Raw genomic sequence first — 17331 nt, 5'->3', positions numbered from 1 at the left:
AGAAAAGCCTCCATCCTCCTGGGGTGTTGGTCTTTCTGAAGCAGACAGCCCCCCCCTTCCAATTAGCACACATCCAGCTTGCAAGAAAGAGTGGCTGGGAGGTAACACACACCAAAACCTTTTGAGGTGGCCACCAGAACCCTAAAGTTTTTGCATACTGCCAGTGCAGAAGAAAGCCAAGATGATTTTGTCACACCTGTAGTTACTTAGCCAAGAACAAACTGACATCATTGAATCAGTGAGAACATTCACCTACATTGATAAGCACAGTATCAAATCCTGGAAGGTCTCCACTGCTTGCTTAGGGAATAAAAACAAAGCTCCAAAGCCCAGTGCCGCCCTTAGAAAGCAGCCTGAGTAGAAAGCTGATTCCTTCCACACTCCTTCCTGAGCACCAGTTGATTACCAAGGCAATTTGGTAAATGCTGCAAGGTAGCACAGCACTTGTGAGCACACACCGTGGCATTCAATATGTCAACCACACCAGGCTCAGCTGTATGGGAACTCTTCTACCATCTGCAGTGGGAGCACCTGGAATACAGATCTGGATTCAAGAGCACAGGTACAGCAAGTTGTGGGTGCTACCTGATGAGGAGTTCTTTTCGATGAAGAGTTTCAGTCACTCTGGTCAGCTCTTTCTCTAACTGTTCCTGATGCAGCTTGGAACTGTCAATGAAATCTTCCTGAGACTGCAAGGTGGCTCTAAGTTCCATCTTCTCATCTTGAAGCAACTACAGAGGAAGGAAAAGGAATGATTCTTGCAAAGACAGACCAAATCAGTTCATTGAAAAGACATGAGTGGGTAATCAGATTGTTGAGGAAGCCTTGCAATGGTACAGACAGTGCAAAGCCAACTTTGAGGCCAATCGGTAACTTTACAAAGGCACTAGAAAAAGAAAGGAATTCTGGGATGAAGAGCCTTCCTGCTATTTCCCACAATCACTGCTTTATATCCAGTTTCCTGATGGTTCCTCCACTGACCTCGAGCATTTTCTTGGACTGCTTTAATTCTTCTTGAACTCTTTGCTGGTCCTCCAGAATCATCCGATTGTTTTCAGTCAGGTCATCCACTCTCATGTGAAGCCTCTCCACCACCAGCTCGTTGGCACAGATAGCATCATTGGCCCTCTCCAGCTTGCTGGTTAAGTGCTGGATTTCGGATCGGCTCGCCAGCTCCACCGACTCCACAATCTGCTTCCGGTTGGCCAGCTGGGTCTGCTGAGAGCAGTTAGTTTGCATTAAAGCTAAATTACCAAAAAAAACCACACTGCATGCTGAAACCACAGCCCAAACAACTACTGACTTCTTTGTGTACACTTCTTTGTGTACTGACTTCAGGTCACATCTCAAAGCAAGCAACACTATTTTTCAGGGAACTAGGGGAAGTGGTGGTCCAGGGTTATGCAAGAGGTAAAACCTCGGAAGGAAAACAGAACAGAAAAAAAAAAAAAAAAAAAAAAAAAAAGTGAGGTGGCCCTGTGATTCCAAAAATGGTTCAAGGAGAATCTGGAAAAAAAGAGTTTTCCAAGCATAAATAAAGAGCAAAACTGCCTACTAGTTTTTGCTTGTTAACCTAAGGCTAAACCAGAAGAAAAGCCAGCATGTAAGAAGGTTTGCAAATACCACAAACTTGAGATCACCCAATCCACACCAGGACAGAAAGCAGCTCTTGGTGCAAGTGGAAAAAAAAAACCAAAAATCAAACACAACACAACTACCAAAAAGATCAAAAAACAAACTGCCTGTAACAGGCAACTATGTTTTGGTTTATGTAGTAAATATCTGCTTCTAACAGCTTGAGAGAATGCTCACTTCGAATGTTTCATTGTTTTAAGGGCAGACAAAAAGTGTTATAAGGAACATATGATTATCAAACAATACATGCTCTATTATTTATAGGCAGAATACTTTATTTGACTGCATTTCTTGCCAGGTAGCTAGCTGGTGAAATTCAACAAGCCAGCTCTCACACAAGCTGCTAAGAATATTCACTTCATCCGTTCCCTTCTTGCATAGTACCTTATAATTTTTTAAAAGCTGAAACAAAACATCTGAGTAGTTCTTCAGTCCCAATTTCTAAGAGCAGCAACTCCTGCCACCTTCAGAATCACCACATGCTCTGATTTATTGCCTGACACATAATGCCTCACAACTGAGAAAGCAACAGGAACTGTGCATTTGGACAACCATGGTATAATTTTGATTACAGCCTTTTCAATATCTGAATAGTCATGACAGAAAAGGTAATCAAGAGGGGCAAGGAACTGAAGTACAGCCTTTCTCCACCCAAGAAACCAGAGTACCAGACTACCTGAGTATTTCTTTCTGTATAAAGAAAACATATTAGCTGTCTCTGGTTTCCAGGCACAGAACATGCAGGGCAGCAGAGAATTCCAGGCTTCACCTGCTGATTCTAAAGGCTGATGGTGTTTCAGGAAGGTGCTCACCACTGGGGAGGGGATAGAGGAGACAGAAGGTAGGAGGATGAAAGGTGGGAAAGGGGAAGCACCCCATAGTCACAACTCTCAGCTTGACCTTGGGCCAGAAGAACAACCAAGCATACAAAAAGCAGAGAAACACCCAAGGCAAAAATTGAGCATTTTCCTGCTGGGCTTTTCAAGCCCATTGAGGATTCAGGCAGTCTGTTCACAGCACCTATGCACCTAAGTCATCAACACCACTTAGGAAAAGCTGTCCCAAATTCCTGTTTTTCTGCTGCAGAGTAAAAAGGGTCCTCAGTACTCCAGCCTGCACACCAAGGACACATCTGTTCTCAGACAACTGAGCTATCAGTGATACAAAGACAGCAAAGCAGCAAGACCTTCTGCTCAACCACTCTCCCTGCATTTGTGGATCTACTCCTGTCAGCCTCTCACAAAGTCCCTGTCAGAGCCAGCTTCAATCCTGTCATCACAAGCTTCCTCCTTGCAGGAGCCTCCACTCAAGAGCAACTCAGGAGCCCATTAAGTGCAAAGCCCCCAGCAAGAGCTTCTTATCAGTGTCTGCTGTGATTGTGTCAGTGTGACTTCACAGCTGTGCTCTAGGTCAATTCATCTTGCTCTGCTGCAGCACCACTGACTCACTGAGCCATTAGCTGTTCAGGAGCAGCAGCCCCATTATTTGCTGCCTTTAAAAACTTTTAAAAAATAAGAATAAAAAAAAACCAAAAACAAAAACCCCACAAAAGCAGGGGCTGAAACTTTCTTCATTACTTTGCAGAAGTACCTTTCATAGATATTTTCCAACATCATCCTCTGAGCTGGACCTACAAGGTACATATTTAGCCACTGGCAGGTACACAGCTTTGAACTAGGCAATGTGATGTAACAGATATTTTAAAGTGTCATGTGCTGTGGTCTCTGTCTCCTAGGGAAAGCTTCATCCTCCTGTTGTCTTTCTACTAATTGGAGGGGTGGCAGGCAGAGCTACACAAGGTTTATCTAGGCTGTGCTGACAGACTCCAGATCTCCAGTAAACCTTTCTCCACCGGGACATAAAAAGTCATTTCAATGGCAACCTAAACTGGGTTCAAGCCTGAGAGATTTCATTAGTCTCTCCCTCCCCCTCCAGCCCTCCAACTCCCCCCTGCTGCCACAAACACAACAGAAACTTCCAGCATACATTAACCATACCTGCATGAGTTCAGACTGCTCAGCCAAAGCCTTCCTCTGTGCCTCCAGCGATGCCACCTGCTGCTGGTACAGCAAGCGCTGCTTCTCCCACTCAAGTGATTTCTGACGGAACTCCTGCAAGGACAGCAGGGGTGGCTTGGAGCAGGAGGTCCACAAAGCCCCCTTCTTGTTTATATCCACGTTTGCTTTCTCTCTCCACCCCATCCTCGTGCCCCCAGCAGGGAAACCATTAGCCAGCCACGTGATGCGCCAGCTCGGCAGTCGGCAGCCCCTGGCACACTGGGCTTGCTGCTCTGCTTTCCCTCCCAGGTTCAAACCTCGGTGACAATTATTGCTTGTTTACAAATGTTAAGTGCTAACAGGTTCCTGGCTAGTTTCATGGATGTGCTGTCAGAGGTTTAGCTATTCAGACTGTTTTTAGCTTCCAAAACATGCTGCTATTGAGATTGCTAAGGTGGCAAGTATGAACTACAGAAATTTCATGCTGATTTCTGCTCCAGAAATCAGACATTGCATCAGGCAGATGTGTTTGTTAGCTGCATCTTCAGGGTACAGTGGGAGAAAATTGAGCATGGCTGAGCTCAGCATAGCAGGGAGATTAAAAGAGGAGCCAGGGTCAGGAAGTTCAAGATGTAGCTCCCTCCTTCACAAAGAAGTGAGATGACAACCCCACCACACTGGAATTCGTTCTCTTCACATAATTACTCTTCCAGCACCTTCTTCCTATTATTTAGTCTAAGAATAAGAACAGCAGCATATCTTATCCTGTGTACTGAGAGGCCCCAATGCAGGGCACTGCCTTATTATACTAGCAGTTGAGAAGAGCTACCCCTGGAGAGTAGATGGAGAGTATTTTTTAAGCTGGATTCACAGTCCACTTCCTACCTGACTATCCAGTCACCAGTGAAGCCCAGTAAGTCAGTTAACAGACACAAACTCAGGTTAGCACTTGCTTTTTCACTACATACCTCCAGTTTCCTGGTCAGTCGGCTCATTTCAGCCTCATCCTCCCCTTGTCTCTTGCTGGCCTCTCCTCTTGCTTCTCTCTGATGTTTCCTCTGCAGCTTCTCATAGCTCCTCCTCAGCCTGCACAACTGGAAGGAATACAGTGAAAGAGACAGCTTTGTTCAAGGCCCCGAGGCAAGAATTAAACAGCACTTGGAAAGACAGCACAGAAAATGGCATCACACAAACAATTCCCCTAATCAAGGCCACACAGCTTGCAAGTGAAGACTTCCATTTGTATAACGAGCCTGTTCCACCAACAGGATTGCAAAATATGCCAAGTTCTAGCAGAGTAGCAAGATGCCACTGAAGCAGAGACATCAGCAGCTCTCATTAGAGCTCTGTTTTACAATTGGTAAAACATGACTAAAATATTGGTAAGATGGAGGTTCACAGGTAGCAGCAAGAGCATGATATCACTTTCCCAGCCACAGCAAATCAGGCAATACCAGAGGGTGATCCCCTCACACAGACGGGCACATCCCACCACACAGGGGCTGCAGGTTTGCTCTCCACAGTGGTACCATTTCTGATGTGATTTAAATTCACTTGTGAAGCTCAGGTGGAAACTGGAACTCTTCCACTTAGTGGGAGAAGGAAGATTTGAGAGTTGCCATTATCTGTAATATCAACACTACTTCAGCTGTCATTTTCTGCTTAGATACACTATGTATTTCACAATAAGTGGAGAATGCCAACAGAAAATATCACTCCTACGCCTACTGCTAGAATGCTAAAGTCGTATCAGATGCAGAAATGAGAAAAAAAACTCTTGACATTTAAATGACCCTCTGTGCAACCTGCACAGAATTTGCCATCTAATGAGCTCCTCCCAAACTCAACTATTGAAGAAAAAATTTCCAGATCACCACAGGTAGTTCAGAAGTCATTGTTCCCATTTTACTGAGGGAGAAAGCTAAGCCTGTGAATGGACAGAAGGACCATAAGAGGAAAAAAACATCTGAATCAGTGGTCACTGGTCTGCAGGGGCCTGAGTAAGCAAAGTATTTTGCTGTGTTCAATGGGCAAGGGCAGACATGAAGAGTTACTATATTAACATCATCTGCCAAACATACCAAGAGATCGCAGGTTTATTCTTTCAACAATTAGACACTGGATCTATAATTTACTGGTAATGGTGAGGACAGAAAGAATTTCCCCCAACAGAACTAAGAACAGGAGACTGAGGAACACTGGAACTTAATGTCATCCACATTAACACTGTGTGGGTAAAATACCAACACATTGCAACTTTGGCGAAGACACACGGGGTGTCTGTCAGGCAGATCTGCCCAGGCCCCTCTGTTTGGCTTTGCAGCCTATCCACAGTTCCAGTGGGAACATCTCATGAATGAAGGCTCTGAGTCACACTGAATAGCAGGGGGTCTGAAATGAGGACAACGTGCCTTCTGTTGCCAAAGCAGAGACTCCTAAATTAACTGTACTTAAGGCTTACAATGAACATGAAACTAGGCCCAGCCTTTCAGAGAGAACAGATCAGTGCTCCGCTACCTGCTCCTGACATTTCACTCGCTGCTGCTGACCAGGGAGTGGAGCCAAGAAGAGTTAAGGCATGAGCACCTGCAGGACATTCCCCATGTACCACTTTGCGGTCAACACAAAGCTTTTGGAGATGAAAGCTCTGAAATTCTTTCCAGAAAATTTTTTCTGGCTCTACTTGCTTTCTATGAAGTTTATTAAGACTGGTATGCCTCGGAGGAGGCAAAATCCTTACTAACAAAATCAGTGGAGGCAAAAAGATGAGACCACACTCTCACCTCTTGCCCTCAGGTATCATGGCCAGCATATCAGCAACCTCTTCTAGTTTCATGAAAGCCTAAAGGAGCAAATTGCTGCCACCTGCACCCATGGCAACTTCAGAGCAAGCACTATGGTGACCAGAATGGGTGAACATGGGACATTTTTGCAGCCACCCTCTGCAAATGTCTGACACATGAAAACTGCACCACTGCATTTACTGCATGCTTCTACTCCAACAGTTTTCTGTTCATCACCAAATTCCTCCAAAGAGCAAAAAACAGGCCAAATAAAGCACAAAAATATTACTTTGTTTGTGCTCAATGTTTTATTTTTCAGTAAGAACATAAGAAAAGAATGAGAGGTTATACGACCAGAGCATTTAAACAAAAGCAACAATGTGAAGTATTTCACCCATCAGACCATACATCACCTTGGAACAGAAGAATAATCTTCTGTTTTTGCAACTCACCTCCTCTTGAAATTTCTTGAGCTGTTGTTCATATTCTCTAACCATGTCCTGTTTGGTTTTTTCCATGTCTTCTACCTGGTGACGCAACACACCAACCTGAACACAGAGTCAAAAAGCACATAAGTAAAATAATAGAAGTGGACTTTATTACCAGTAGGCAACTGGATAGGTTTTAATTTCATAAATATACATTATGGTAGGAGGGGTAAATGACTCTTAGAATGTCCTAATTCTGTTAACAACTGTATGTTTCAATGGGGTCACTCTCTATGAACCATATTAAGTCTGTTCTTAAATCTCTGGCTACCTGAGGCCAGAGCAGAAACAGTTCTGGCCTCTTTTTTTCATCCAGTTTCTGCTTTGGGACGATACAGGCAGTTCTGGCTTGTGTCAAAAGGCTATTTTTATCTGGCATTTTCATCACTCATTGATTTCAATTACTCTTGTGACTAATTTTTGTCTTCTCCCCCCATCTTTTTCCCATCCACAGCCTAAAGTGGCCACCTCTCTAACTGCAGATACAAAGGACAGAGAGGCAACAAACTAAAAGAAATCATCATAGAACATTCATACAAGTAGACCAAAAGCATGAATATATTCCAGTAACAACTGTAACCATACTTTACAGTTCAGTTTTGAAATCAATGCTTGCCTTGGGTGGCAAGAAGTATTTCTGAAGTGTCTTGAGAAAACATAATTGATAATAGCAATGCTAACCTGTATGATAAAAATGTTCTTGCAACAGAAAACCCTGCAGCATAACTCCAGATTTAATAACTCTGTAACAAAGACATAATTTCAAAACCTGCCAGTGGACCAGTAGAAGCACCTGACCACACAAATAAGAAACACAGAGTTCTTAACCCACTGTTGGTACAGCCTGTCAAATTTCTTTTTATTTTGCTAGATTCCACAGCAAATTACTAAAAGCTATGGCAGTACTTGGATAATTTTGAGAATGCAAGAATAGCTGTAGAATATTTGCACAGGCCCCCTAAAAAGGAGCTTGTGCAGTTATCTGCTGGCTTTCAACCCAAGAATTCAATGCAGCTTCCTCAGAGAGCTGCCAAAACACAATTTGTAGCAAAGAGTCTGCCAAAAGATAGGACACAGGGCAACTATAAATTTAAGGACAAATTTTAAACACTTACAGAAAAAGTCAGTGTGGCTGGATCTTAAGATACAGCCACCCAGACTCCTGCTGGTTCCATCTGATCTGAGAAGAGATACATCAAGCCATTTGCTCAAGAGAAGTTTTATGGTCTACATCCTGTGCAAATTCTCCCCTCACTGCTACTTCCCCAGCAATAGAGACGTTTGGTGCACTTCCCCCAGGCCTTTAATGAAAAGCTACAAAACCTGAGAGGCACAAAATAGCACCTGGAGAATCTCCCAGCAATATCTCAGTGTACTTTACACCAGTATGTGTTCTTTGTACCAATGACTGCATGCTGCTGGGCTGTTGATTCCCATTGTATCCAAATTCAGTGTCTTTGAGCTCTCTCAAGAACCCCTGACAACTCAGCTTGAAGACTCCCACCAACCCCTAGGGAGTTAATGCCTTGACTTTGATCAAGTTGTGAATCAGACACCATGTTCCACCAGGCTTCTTTGAAAATGCTGTTCCTGATTTCTAGTTACAAGACAGGCTCCTGTTTTGCTTAGCACAGCTATCTGATAAAGCCGACCCCTTCTGCTTAAATAAATGAAAAAAAAATTAAAAATAAAAAAAAATCAAACTGATGAAACAATACCCAAAACACATGTATGTACAAACTCAAACTCTGAAGCTCAAGTTCAGTCTTTACATTGTAACAGGCAAAACACAGAGGACAACACTGAACGGGAAACTGTGAACCTGAGGCCCTACCTCCTTATGTTTCTCCTGTAGAGCAGCCCTGGTAGAGGAAAGTTCTTGCTCCCGAGCACTCAGGCAAGCTTCCAAAGCCTGTGTCTGTCCTTCCCATTCTGATTTCTTGTGAGCCACCATAATGTCAATCTGTTTCATCAGCTCCTGCAGCTCAGCCTCACAGGAAGTCAGGAACCCACCACTGGAAGGGAAAGAGCTTGAAGGTACCAAGCAGGAACCACCCAGTGCAGGTCCAGTGTCCCACACCCACAAAGTCAGCAGAACAAACTGACTTGCACCAAGGAACCAACCCTGTACATGTGGTGCTTGGAAGCAGACTTAATACTCAGGCATTCATCCCATCCCCTGAGCAGTATCTCACCAGGGGTATGTTGCCATCACCAGGCAGAAAGCTAAAATTTGGCAATGACCGACTAAGAATACTTGTGACATCCCAGTGAGAACAACTGACTTTAAATGTAGAGGGTTCTATTCAGCCCCTAAAAACACTCTGTTTCACTACTATGCATTATTTAAGTAAAACAGAGCATGTTTTATCCATATTTTGTATTTGCCTTAACTGCTCTCCAGGCAGAGGCATTTCATACCATGTTTCAGTCACTAGAGAGACCTTGCAGCCAAGCTCTCAGCTCCTGAAACAGAAGTTTATCACAAATGCAGACAAGCCCCTAAGCAGAGGGGAATGGATGACAAGATGATAATGAAGAATAAAACCTGTGCAATCCATTGGGAAGAGCACGCTCCCTGGCGATGCTGCAAATTTTAATTTGGTGCAGTAATTATTGAAGCCAATTCAAATACCTCCTCTAAAACTCTACAAGCTGCTAAGCCAGGGACAATATTAAGGCTTGCAAGATCCAGCCCTAGAGGGCATTGAACTCCACGGTGATCTTTACCCCTTTAATTTGCCTGTCAAAAAGGAAGCACTGAAAAGAAATGGAAATCAATAGGTTAAGGGATTGAAATTTCTGTGTTCCCCAAGAGCACAAGCACGCTTCACAACTTGGCAGTTTTTCTAGAGGGAAAGAAATTCTTCTCAAAGGAGCCAAAAATCAGTTAAATTTGAAGTTCACCCTGTCCTGCGAGCTAACCAAAAATTAGCAGATATTATGCAGAGCAAGAACATTTCCTTCAGAGCATCTGCTAACATAAAGCTAAGTCTAAACTTGGTTTCTGCAACCAGTTCTCTGTAGAAGACACTGCATCAGTACGTTTGAGCTGCATTCTCAAAGCTGACAAAGAAAGTTACATCAGTGACTTTTGCTTCAAGCTTGTGTAACACATAAAACATTGAATTCCACCACTGGCACTACATTTTCTCAGCCACCCAAATGTCTAGATAGTCTGACCTAGGACAAAGCATTAAGGATTCTTCAGAGATTAATGGGACTCTGCAGTTCTAACACAAGCAGGAAACAATCAGCTGGTTTTGATAAAAACAGGTAACAAAGACATGTCTCCTTAACCTTGCAAAGCAGTTACAAAAAATATTGTTTCACACCTTTAATTGCTACAGCTCCTTGAGTTAGAAGGTAAGAAACATTTACAACAACAAACAAACAAAAAAGAAGTAAAGATTTCTGTAAAATGTAAAAGTAACTTTCTAACAATTAAGGCTACAAAATCTGACAGGGGATTATCACAAACCCAGCTCACTCAATGACTTTGCATTTGCACAAACTGAAGGCCACAGCACACTGTATTTTTCCACCAGCATCAGCTAGTGGACCAAAAAAAAAGCCCTCATTTCAGCAACAGAAGCTTTGGCTGATACCACTAGATTTGATTCTGAGGAAGAGAGAAGCTTCATACTTAAATGACTCTGAATTAGCAGTGTATACTGCCAGGTACATACCTCCCCTGCCCATTTCTTTGCATTCCTTCCAGCAAAGCCTCCATCACCAAATCCTGGTGGCTTTAGCAGCTAGGAAAGGACACAGAAGCAGTGGTCACCCATAGCACTGCAGGATCAAGGCTACTTTTCCATCCAGCTGCAGAAGAAGCAGAAGGAATGACATTAAAATAATTGCAAATAGCATACATTACAGGGGAGAAAAGCAGTGGTCACCCTCATGAACTTAACAAGTTGAGTAAGTGCCAAATGAGTAAAAACAGATTGTTCTAAAAAAAAAAACCAAAACATAACCAACCAACCAAAAACAAATAATAAAAACCAAAAAAACCCACAATGCAACTATTCAGCTCTAGCAAATCACAATGATAAGACCTAATGATGTGATCTAATAAACAGAATAACTCAAACAGCAGCAGTTGAACAGAATCTGCACTCCAGCAAACAGGGAAACTCGGAACACTGACACTGACAGACCTCCTGGTCCCTGGGGGCACCCAACTGCAGAGGATCAGTGACACCTGGGGACTTCCAAAGGGACCAGCCCAAGATCCAACCCCCACTGGGGTGTTTCTCATCTTAGAGACAAACCATAAGCACCTTGCAGTGAACAGCAATAAGAACTTCTCCATAAATTAGATCTCCCCAAGGTCTCGATTATGAGAGAGCACACAGTTTACATTCAGGACACACTGCTAGGTCACAAGGTTGTGAGGATGTTCTTTTGAGACAGCACTAACTCTTTAAAAATTCCTTAGGTGCCTTAAGCTACAAAAATGAGTTGCACAGGTTTACAGTAGCTGTTCATTGCCTTAAAAATTACATCCTTCTGTAGTGAAATGAGGCAACCAGGTGCCACTAATTCCCAGGGAGTGGCATGAGCTTGTGTTAAGCCCACCTGTGCCTAATTAGGATGGGCCCCCACTGCGCATGAGCAGGATTAGGGGGCCAATCCTAATTAGGCACAGATGGGCTTAACACAAACTCATGCCACTCCCTGGGAATTAGTGGCACCTGGTTGCCTCATTTCACTACATCCTTCAAGTCAGGAACACCTGGTGTGTCTGCACATAGCCAGGAGTTTCACGTATTTGTGAAGTAAGAACAGTTTACATTAAATTAAAAAATTGCAAATAATAAAATAAATATTACCATGGAACCACACCCAGAAAGCCAGAATTTGTTTCAGTGGCTCCTCCATGAAACTATGTCTAACAGAAAAAAGGGTTAAACTCCTCCTCAGGACATAAAACTACACTTCAGCTTCACCCTGTGAAGGTATTCACACTGTCTGCTGTTCCCAAAACATCTATGCTCTTCTTCCAGTATTCAGAGACGGGTCCTCACAACATCTTTCCTCAGAGATTAATATGGCATTATTAAGCAATCAAGAAAAAGGGGAGAATGTCACAGAAAGCCAGACTTTCAGAAAAGCAGACCCAGCTTTGCTTTCTTTCACTTTCACCACAGCTTCTATCTTGTTCCTACAGCACTTTAAAACCTGTGCCTGGGAGCTCAGCTGTATTTTGAAAAAACATTTTCCTGAGAGGAGGAAAAAAAAAAACAAACAAAACAAAACAAAAAAAAAAACAAAACACAAGAAAACAAACATGTCCCTATCCTGATGCAGTGTTTTGCCTCTTTGGTCTTGTCTGTGCTTCACAACATTCAATCAGTATGTGGAACATCTTTGTTGTGCTGAGAGTACAGGTCCCCAGAGCTGCTGCCAGCACTTCCAGAGTTCTCCAGGTGGCAAGAGGGAACAGGCAGCAGCTCTCCTGTTCCATCCTAATCACACCTACACAGAAGCCATTTTCAGTGGGCAGCAGAGAGATTTCACTGTCCACCACAGAAAACACCTGCCAGAATGAAAAAAAAAAAAAAAACCCAAACAAACAAAACAAAAAAAAACCCCAAACCCAAGAGCAAACCATCATCAGATGCTCCTTGTTTAAGTGGTTGGGATCAGTTCAACACCAAAATCCACCAGGAGCAAACCATCATCTGCCTTTGCTTCTGGTAGGCTTTAGGCACAGCCCCCAAGGGAAGATGCCTGGATCTGCCAGCTTTGTGTCAGTGCCAGGTCGCCCAGGTTTGGGGGATAAGCCTTACAATCACACACCTCTATCCAGTTTTTATGCCACATCACATTTGTTGACTTGGTACCAAAGTTTGAACTCTCAAGCTTGCAACTGGTGCTCTGCAGGTTATAGGCAACTAATGAGAGAAGGAGCAGAGGAACACTACCAGAGGATGCAGTCTTGGTCATTAGGTACAGCTGAAGCAAGGAGGACCAGGCTAACACTTCTGAAATTCACTAAGTATTTGGGGAAAAAAAAAAAATCTAAAAAAAAGAGACAAAACGTTTAAAAATCAATAAAGTTTAGCATCAAGAAAGAATCATAGCAGTAGAACCATAGGATCCTCAAGGTTGGAAAGGACCTTCAAGATCACCGAGTCCACTGCCAGTCCTACACCAGCTTAACCACTAAACCGTTTCCCTAAGCAACACATTTTTTGGAATCCCCCAGGGATGGTGACTCCACCACCCCCCTGGGCAGCCCATTCCAATGCTTCACCGCTCTTTCAGTGAAGAAATTTTTCCTAATATCCAATCTGCACCTCCCCTGGTGCAACGTGAACCCAGACCCTCTTGTCCTGTCTCTGGGGAGAAGAGGCCAACAGAGAGCCAAGGGAAGAAAACTGTCAGTCCCAGCAGCACCGAACCGTTTGGGCCGGAAGACACCTCAAAGACCAGCTGGACCCAACCCCCTGGATGTGCCGGGAGCCCTCCCACCAGCCCAGGTGGCTCCAAGCCCCATCCCACCCGGCTCCATCCCGGGAGCAGGATGAGCGGGGGGAGACCGAAGCCCCTGGGCTCATTTTGCACTGGGAGAGGGTGGGAAGTTCGAACCGAAGGAAGCTCGCAGCGACCCAGGCTGCAGCCAGACCTCCCCAGTAACTCAAACTCGCTGCCCGGCCCAGTCCCTCCGGCCCTCCCCAGCCAGGCTTGGGCCCGCCCCGGGCAACGGGAACCGGGCCGGGACAGCCTCTTCCCCCCTCCCGCCCCGCAGAGAGCCCCTCACCCGCCGGGCTACAGCTCCTCCGCGGCACTGGGCAACCGCACACACACGCCCAAGGCCCAACCTGCGCTCCGGGCCAGCCCCGGGCACCGTTACGGAGGGCGGGCGGCTGCAGGTCCCGCCTCCTGCCCGACGAGCGCTGCGGCTGCGCGGGGCGGCGGTGGGAGATGAGCCGGGTAGGCCGCGGGAAGCGGGGGAGGGCGGGACACAGAACGGGTCCGGTTTGCGGGGCTGAGCAGCCATGAGGCTCCTCCTGGGTGTCCCCGTGTACCCCGGCAGCCTCAGCGCCTCACAGCCCGGGCACGGCCGTTCCCGCCGGGCTCGGGCGGCTGCTGCAGCCCCCTCCCACCCCGAGGGGCCCAGCGTGGTTGGGGTGGAAGTGAGGCGGTAACCTCCAGCCCGGGGCGATAGCACCCCGGGGCGAGTTCGGAGGTGAGAGGCTGAGGAAGGCGGATCTCACAAGGATCATGGAATTGGAGCCATTAAAGATCATCGGGTTCCAACCCCCCTGCCCTGGGGACACCTCCCACCAGATCCGGTTGTGCCAAGCCCTGGAATGATGATGGGAGCTGAGGGTGGAAGGCAGGTCCTGGTGTCCTCCTGGAGTGCAGGGTTTGATAGCACGCTGATTGCCACGCAGTGTTGGCTGGTCACAGGCTCATCTAAAGAGATTACTAAAGGCCAGTAGCTCTAAGCACGTGCACATCTCTAAAATTATTAAGAATGGGCTGGTTTTAGCAATCCACAATTAAGTTCTTTCCAGAGGAAGTAGCTCTCCTATGGTTAAAACCCCTCTCAGCAAGCAGATGAGGAAAATCAAGGTTTTTCCATAAGAGTTTGAAACTTAATGAAAACGATCAAAACTGGAGCAAGCCCATAGTCCAAGCTATGGCTGGAGACAATGATGTTGGTAATGGTCTCCTTTTTGTGTCACAGATTTAGCTGTACTGGCCTGCTACCACGATGGACAGCGAGGTGCAAAGGGACGGCAGAATCCTGGATCTGATTGATGATGCGTGGAGGGAGGATAAATTGCCATATGAGGATGTGGCTATCCCTCTGGTAGGTGAACTGCTACCTAGGAATCCCAGTTGAGGCTGATGTGTTTATCATGGTCCCTTCCAAGACTGCATTGCTTGAGGTGCAGATAACTTGTACAAAAGGTTCTGGGATGGATCTGACTCCCTTGTTTTCCACCCTATATGCCAAGCATTGCTGTGTGCATGCAAGGACATGGATTTTTCTCTTCCCCCTTCCCCTGACCAGTTGCCACATCTCCTTAGAACTGGAGGAGTGACTTCCCATCATACAGTTTTGGGCTTGGAATCAGGGAGAAATATGGTCATCCTTTCTCTGTGCCTTACTTCACCTTACTAGTGTTGGAAGTGGTTTCTCCAGTTCACTTGTAGAACAGAAAGGCTCAGTTTCATGCTGGCAGCTACAGTCTTGGTTGCACTTTTATCTCCCCTTTCTGAAATTAAAAGCTGTAGATTTTTCAGATGTCTTCCTGATCAGTCTTGTCCACTGTTGCTCTTTCCAGCTCAAGGACAGCAGTGAACAAACTGGCAACTGCAGTGGGACTCATTTGTAGCACTGTGCACAGCACCGGTTTGGTTTCCTCTTGTGGGGAAAAGCTGCTCACAAAGCCCAGAGTTGAAGCTTCAAATCTCCCACATTGCCTCCTTCCTTAGCCATTATGAAACTACCAGGGAAATGACAGATACCTGAGGATTTTCCCTTTCCTTGCTTGCTCTGTTTCACAAGCTCTACTCTGTCTGCCACTGCCAAAGCAGTCTTCCGAAGACTGGGGGGGACTCATAGGCTGCTAGTTTTCTTTTAGCACAAACATTTCCAAATTGCTAGTGGCAAGGCTCAGATTTTAGTCCTCATTTTAGTCTTTTCAGAGAGGCCAAAGAGCAGCAACACCCCCTCAAAACCCATGAAATGGCACAGAAGTTTTCCTGCAGAGATCTGGGCTTGAGGGAATCATCCTTCAGCGCTGAGGTTCTCGGATAGGAGAGCCCACATCCCACTTTGCTTGGGATAACCTTTAGCAGGCAGGTCAGATATTAAAAACTAGCTAACATTTGCTTTTACCCGGTGTCCAAGTCAAAACACATTACTGGTTTTTTCCTTCCAGCCATATCTTGAGCTGCTTACAGTCACACACAGATGGCAGCCCCAGAGCAGGAACCCTCATAAACTAACAATAGAAAGAAATGCCTGGCTGTGGATATAAGGATCCCCAGAGATGGGAGTGGCTCTGATCACATAGAAAAGCCAGCAGAAATTCACAGGAGCATTGTAAGGGAGTAAACAGAATGGCTGCAAAGTGGTATTTGAGCCTGGCCGGAGCATCTGATCCAGTGCTCACTCAAGAGATTCCTCTGACCTCAAAAGGGCTCTAATCATTTGTTGGTTTCAAAACTGAAAAATATAATTTAGGTCACGCTGGGATTTCCAGAGATCTAGAATTCAGAATTCTTGCCGAAATGGTGTCTGTCAGAACAACACATGCTCCAATATGGCAACTCAGAGAATAAATAATCTGGGGAGAGAAAATGAAATCTCAGTTAAACTAGACTTCCTCCTTTCCTGTGTGGTGAGCAGCTGTGTTGCACCTGGTAGGGCTTTCTGACTTATGCACAGCCTCACTGGAGGTTAGCATGCAGAAAAAGGAAGGATTTCACACCTTCCAGAGGAAAGTCACACGTTACAGAGCCATTTGTCTTTATAGCAGCCATCATAAATGCAGTATCTGTATTCTTGGCAACAGCCAAACACCCGCATTGCAACTAAGGAATGGAATAATTGCATTGTACTGTTATTTACTTATTTTGCATTTGCTCTATATTCTCCTTCACTGCATGTGCAGTCTGAGTGTATAGCAACACCCCCAGGGGCCTGGAAAACCAATTTACCTTTCAGATTAAGCACCACATTGCTGTGAAAAGAATATCTTTCATACCTGGGCTTTGTGATATTTTTAAGTGGATCAGTACATATGATCTGTATTGTTCAGATGCACCCTCTGGTCTCATTTGTAGATTTTTGTATTTATCCGTATGAAGTCTTAGTAACCTGCCCCTCTTAGGCAGCCTGTTACTGTGTGATATTACATTGTGCCTCTGTTTTGTTCTCAGAATGAGCTTCCTGAACCAGAGCAAGACAATGGTGGCACAACTGAGTCTGTGAAAGAGCAAGAAATGAAGTGGACAGACCTGGCTCTCCAGTATCTCCATGAAAATGTTCCACCCACAGGAAACTAGGTGAAATCAGTGAGATTTCATGCACAGATGCATGAAAAAATGCAGTATGAAAAATATCTTTCAGCAGATCATCTCTGTCATAAGCTTCTCTAAGGAGGAGACAATGTTCCTGAAAGACAATGGTGAAACAATGGCTCTACTCACAGTGACCAAACAACTTAAAATGCTTCTGTGATGAGTGTGAAGTAACAATGGCTATCTTGATACCTTGGAGTTAACAGCAGGATGCTTCTCTTATATAAAATTGTTTTGTATCTTCTGTTACAGTGTTCTTAAGAATGTGCCAATTCTGATCTTAAATGTTTTCTACCCGTGATAAAAGTAATTGTTTTAACTGTCTCAAGTTGTTACTGATTTCAAAGCTCAGGATGGGATCATTTAGAATCATAG

General features: G+C 44.9%; 2 protein-coding genes across 3 annotated transcripts in view; one reads left to right on the top strand and one right to left on the bottom strand.

The window, feature by feature from the left end:
- Positions 1-17331, bottom strand: part of CEP63 (centrosomal protein 63) — a 42904-nt gene that overhangs the window by 9851 nt on the left and 15722 nt on the right. The window contains exons 2-8 of the mRNA XM_030456448.1: positions 10593-10728; positions 8738-8918; positions 6868-6963; positions 4601-4726; positions 3633-3746; positions 982-1215; positions 586-731 (exon numbers count right to left, since the gene is read on the bottom strand). Coding sequence (XP_030312308.1) covers positions 586-731; positions 982-1215; positions 3633-3746; positions 4601-4726; positions 6868-6963; positions 8738-8918; positions 10593-10636 — 941 coding nt within the window. The 5' untranslated portion in view covers positions 10637-10728. The remainder of the gene's footprint in view (positions 1-585; positions 732-981; positions 1216-3632; positions 3747-4600; positions 4727-6867; positions 6964-8737; positions 8919-10592; positions 10729-17331) is intronic.
- ANAPC13 (anaphase promoting complex subunit 13) lies at positions 13726-17280 on the top strand. 2 transcript variants are annotated; one of them, XM_030456449.1, is made up of 3 exons: positions 13726-13848; positions 14609-14734; positions 16816-17280. In XM_030456449.1, the coding sequence occupies exons 2-3, from the start codon at positions 14636-14638 to the stop codon at positions 16939-16941; spliced, it is 225 nt and encodes a 74-aa protein (XP_030312309.1). In that variant the 5' UTR covers positions 13726-13848; positions 14609-14635; the 3' UTR covers positions 16942-17280. The 2 variants fall into 2 exon arrangements, with proteins under 2 accessions (XP_030312309.1, XP_030312310.1); XM_030456450.1 differs by lacking the exon at positions 13726-13848 and adding an exon at positions 13900-14104.

Source organism: Calypte anna, chromosome 9 (assembly GCF_003957555.1).
Source record: "Calypte anna isolate BGI_N300 chromosome 9, bCalAnn1_v1.p, whole genome shotgun sequence".
Taxonomy (NCBI): Eukaryota; Metazoa; Chordata; class Aves; order Apodiformes; family Trochilidae; genus Calypte; species Calypte anna.
This window is presented reverse-complemented; position numbering and strand designations above follow the sequence as displayed.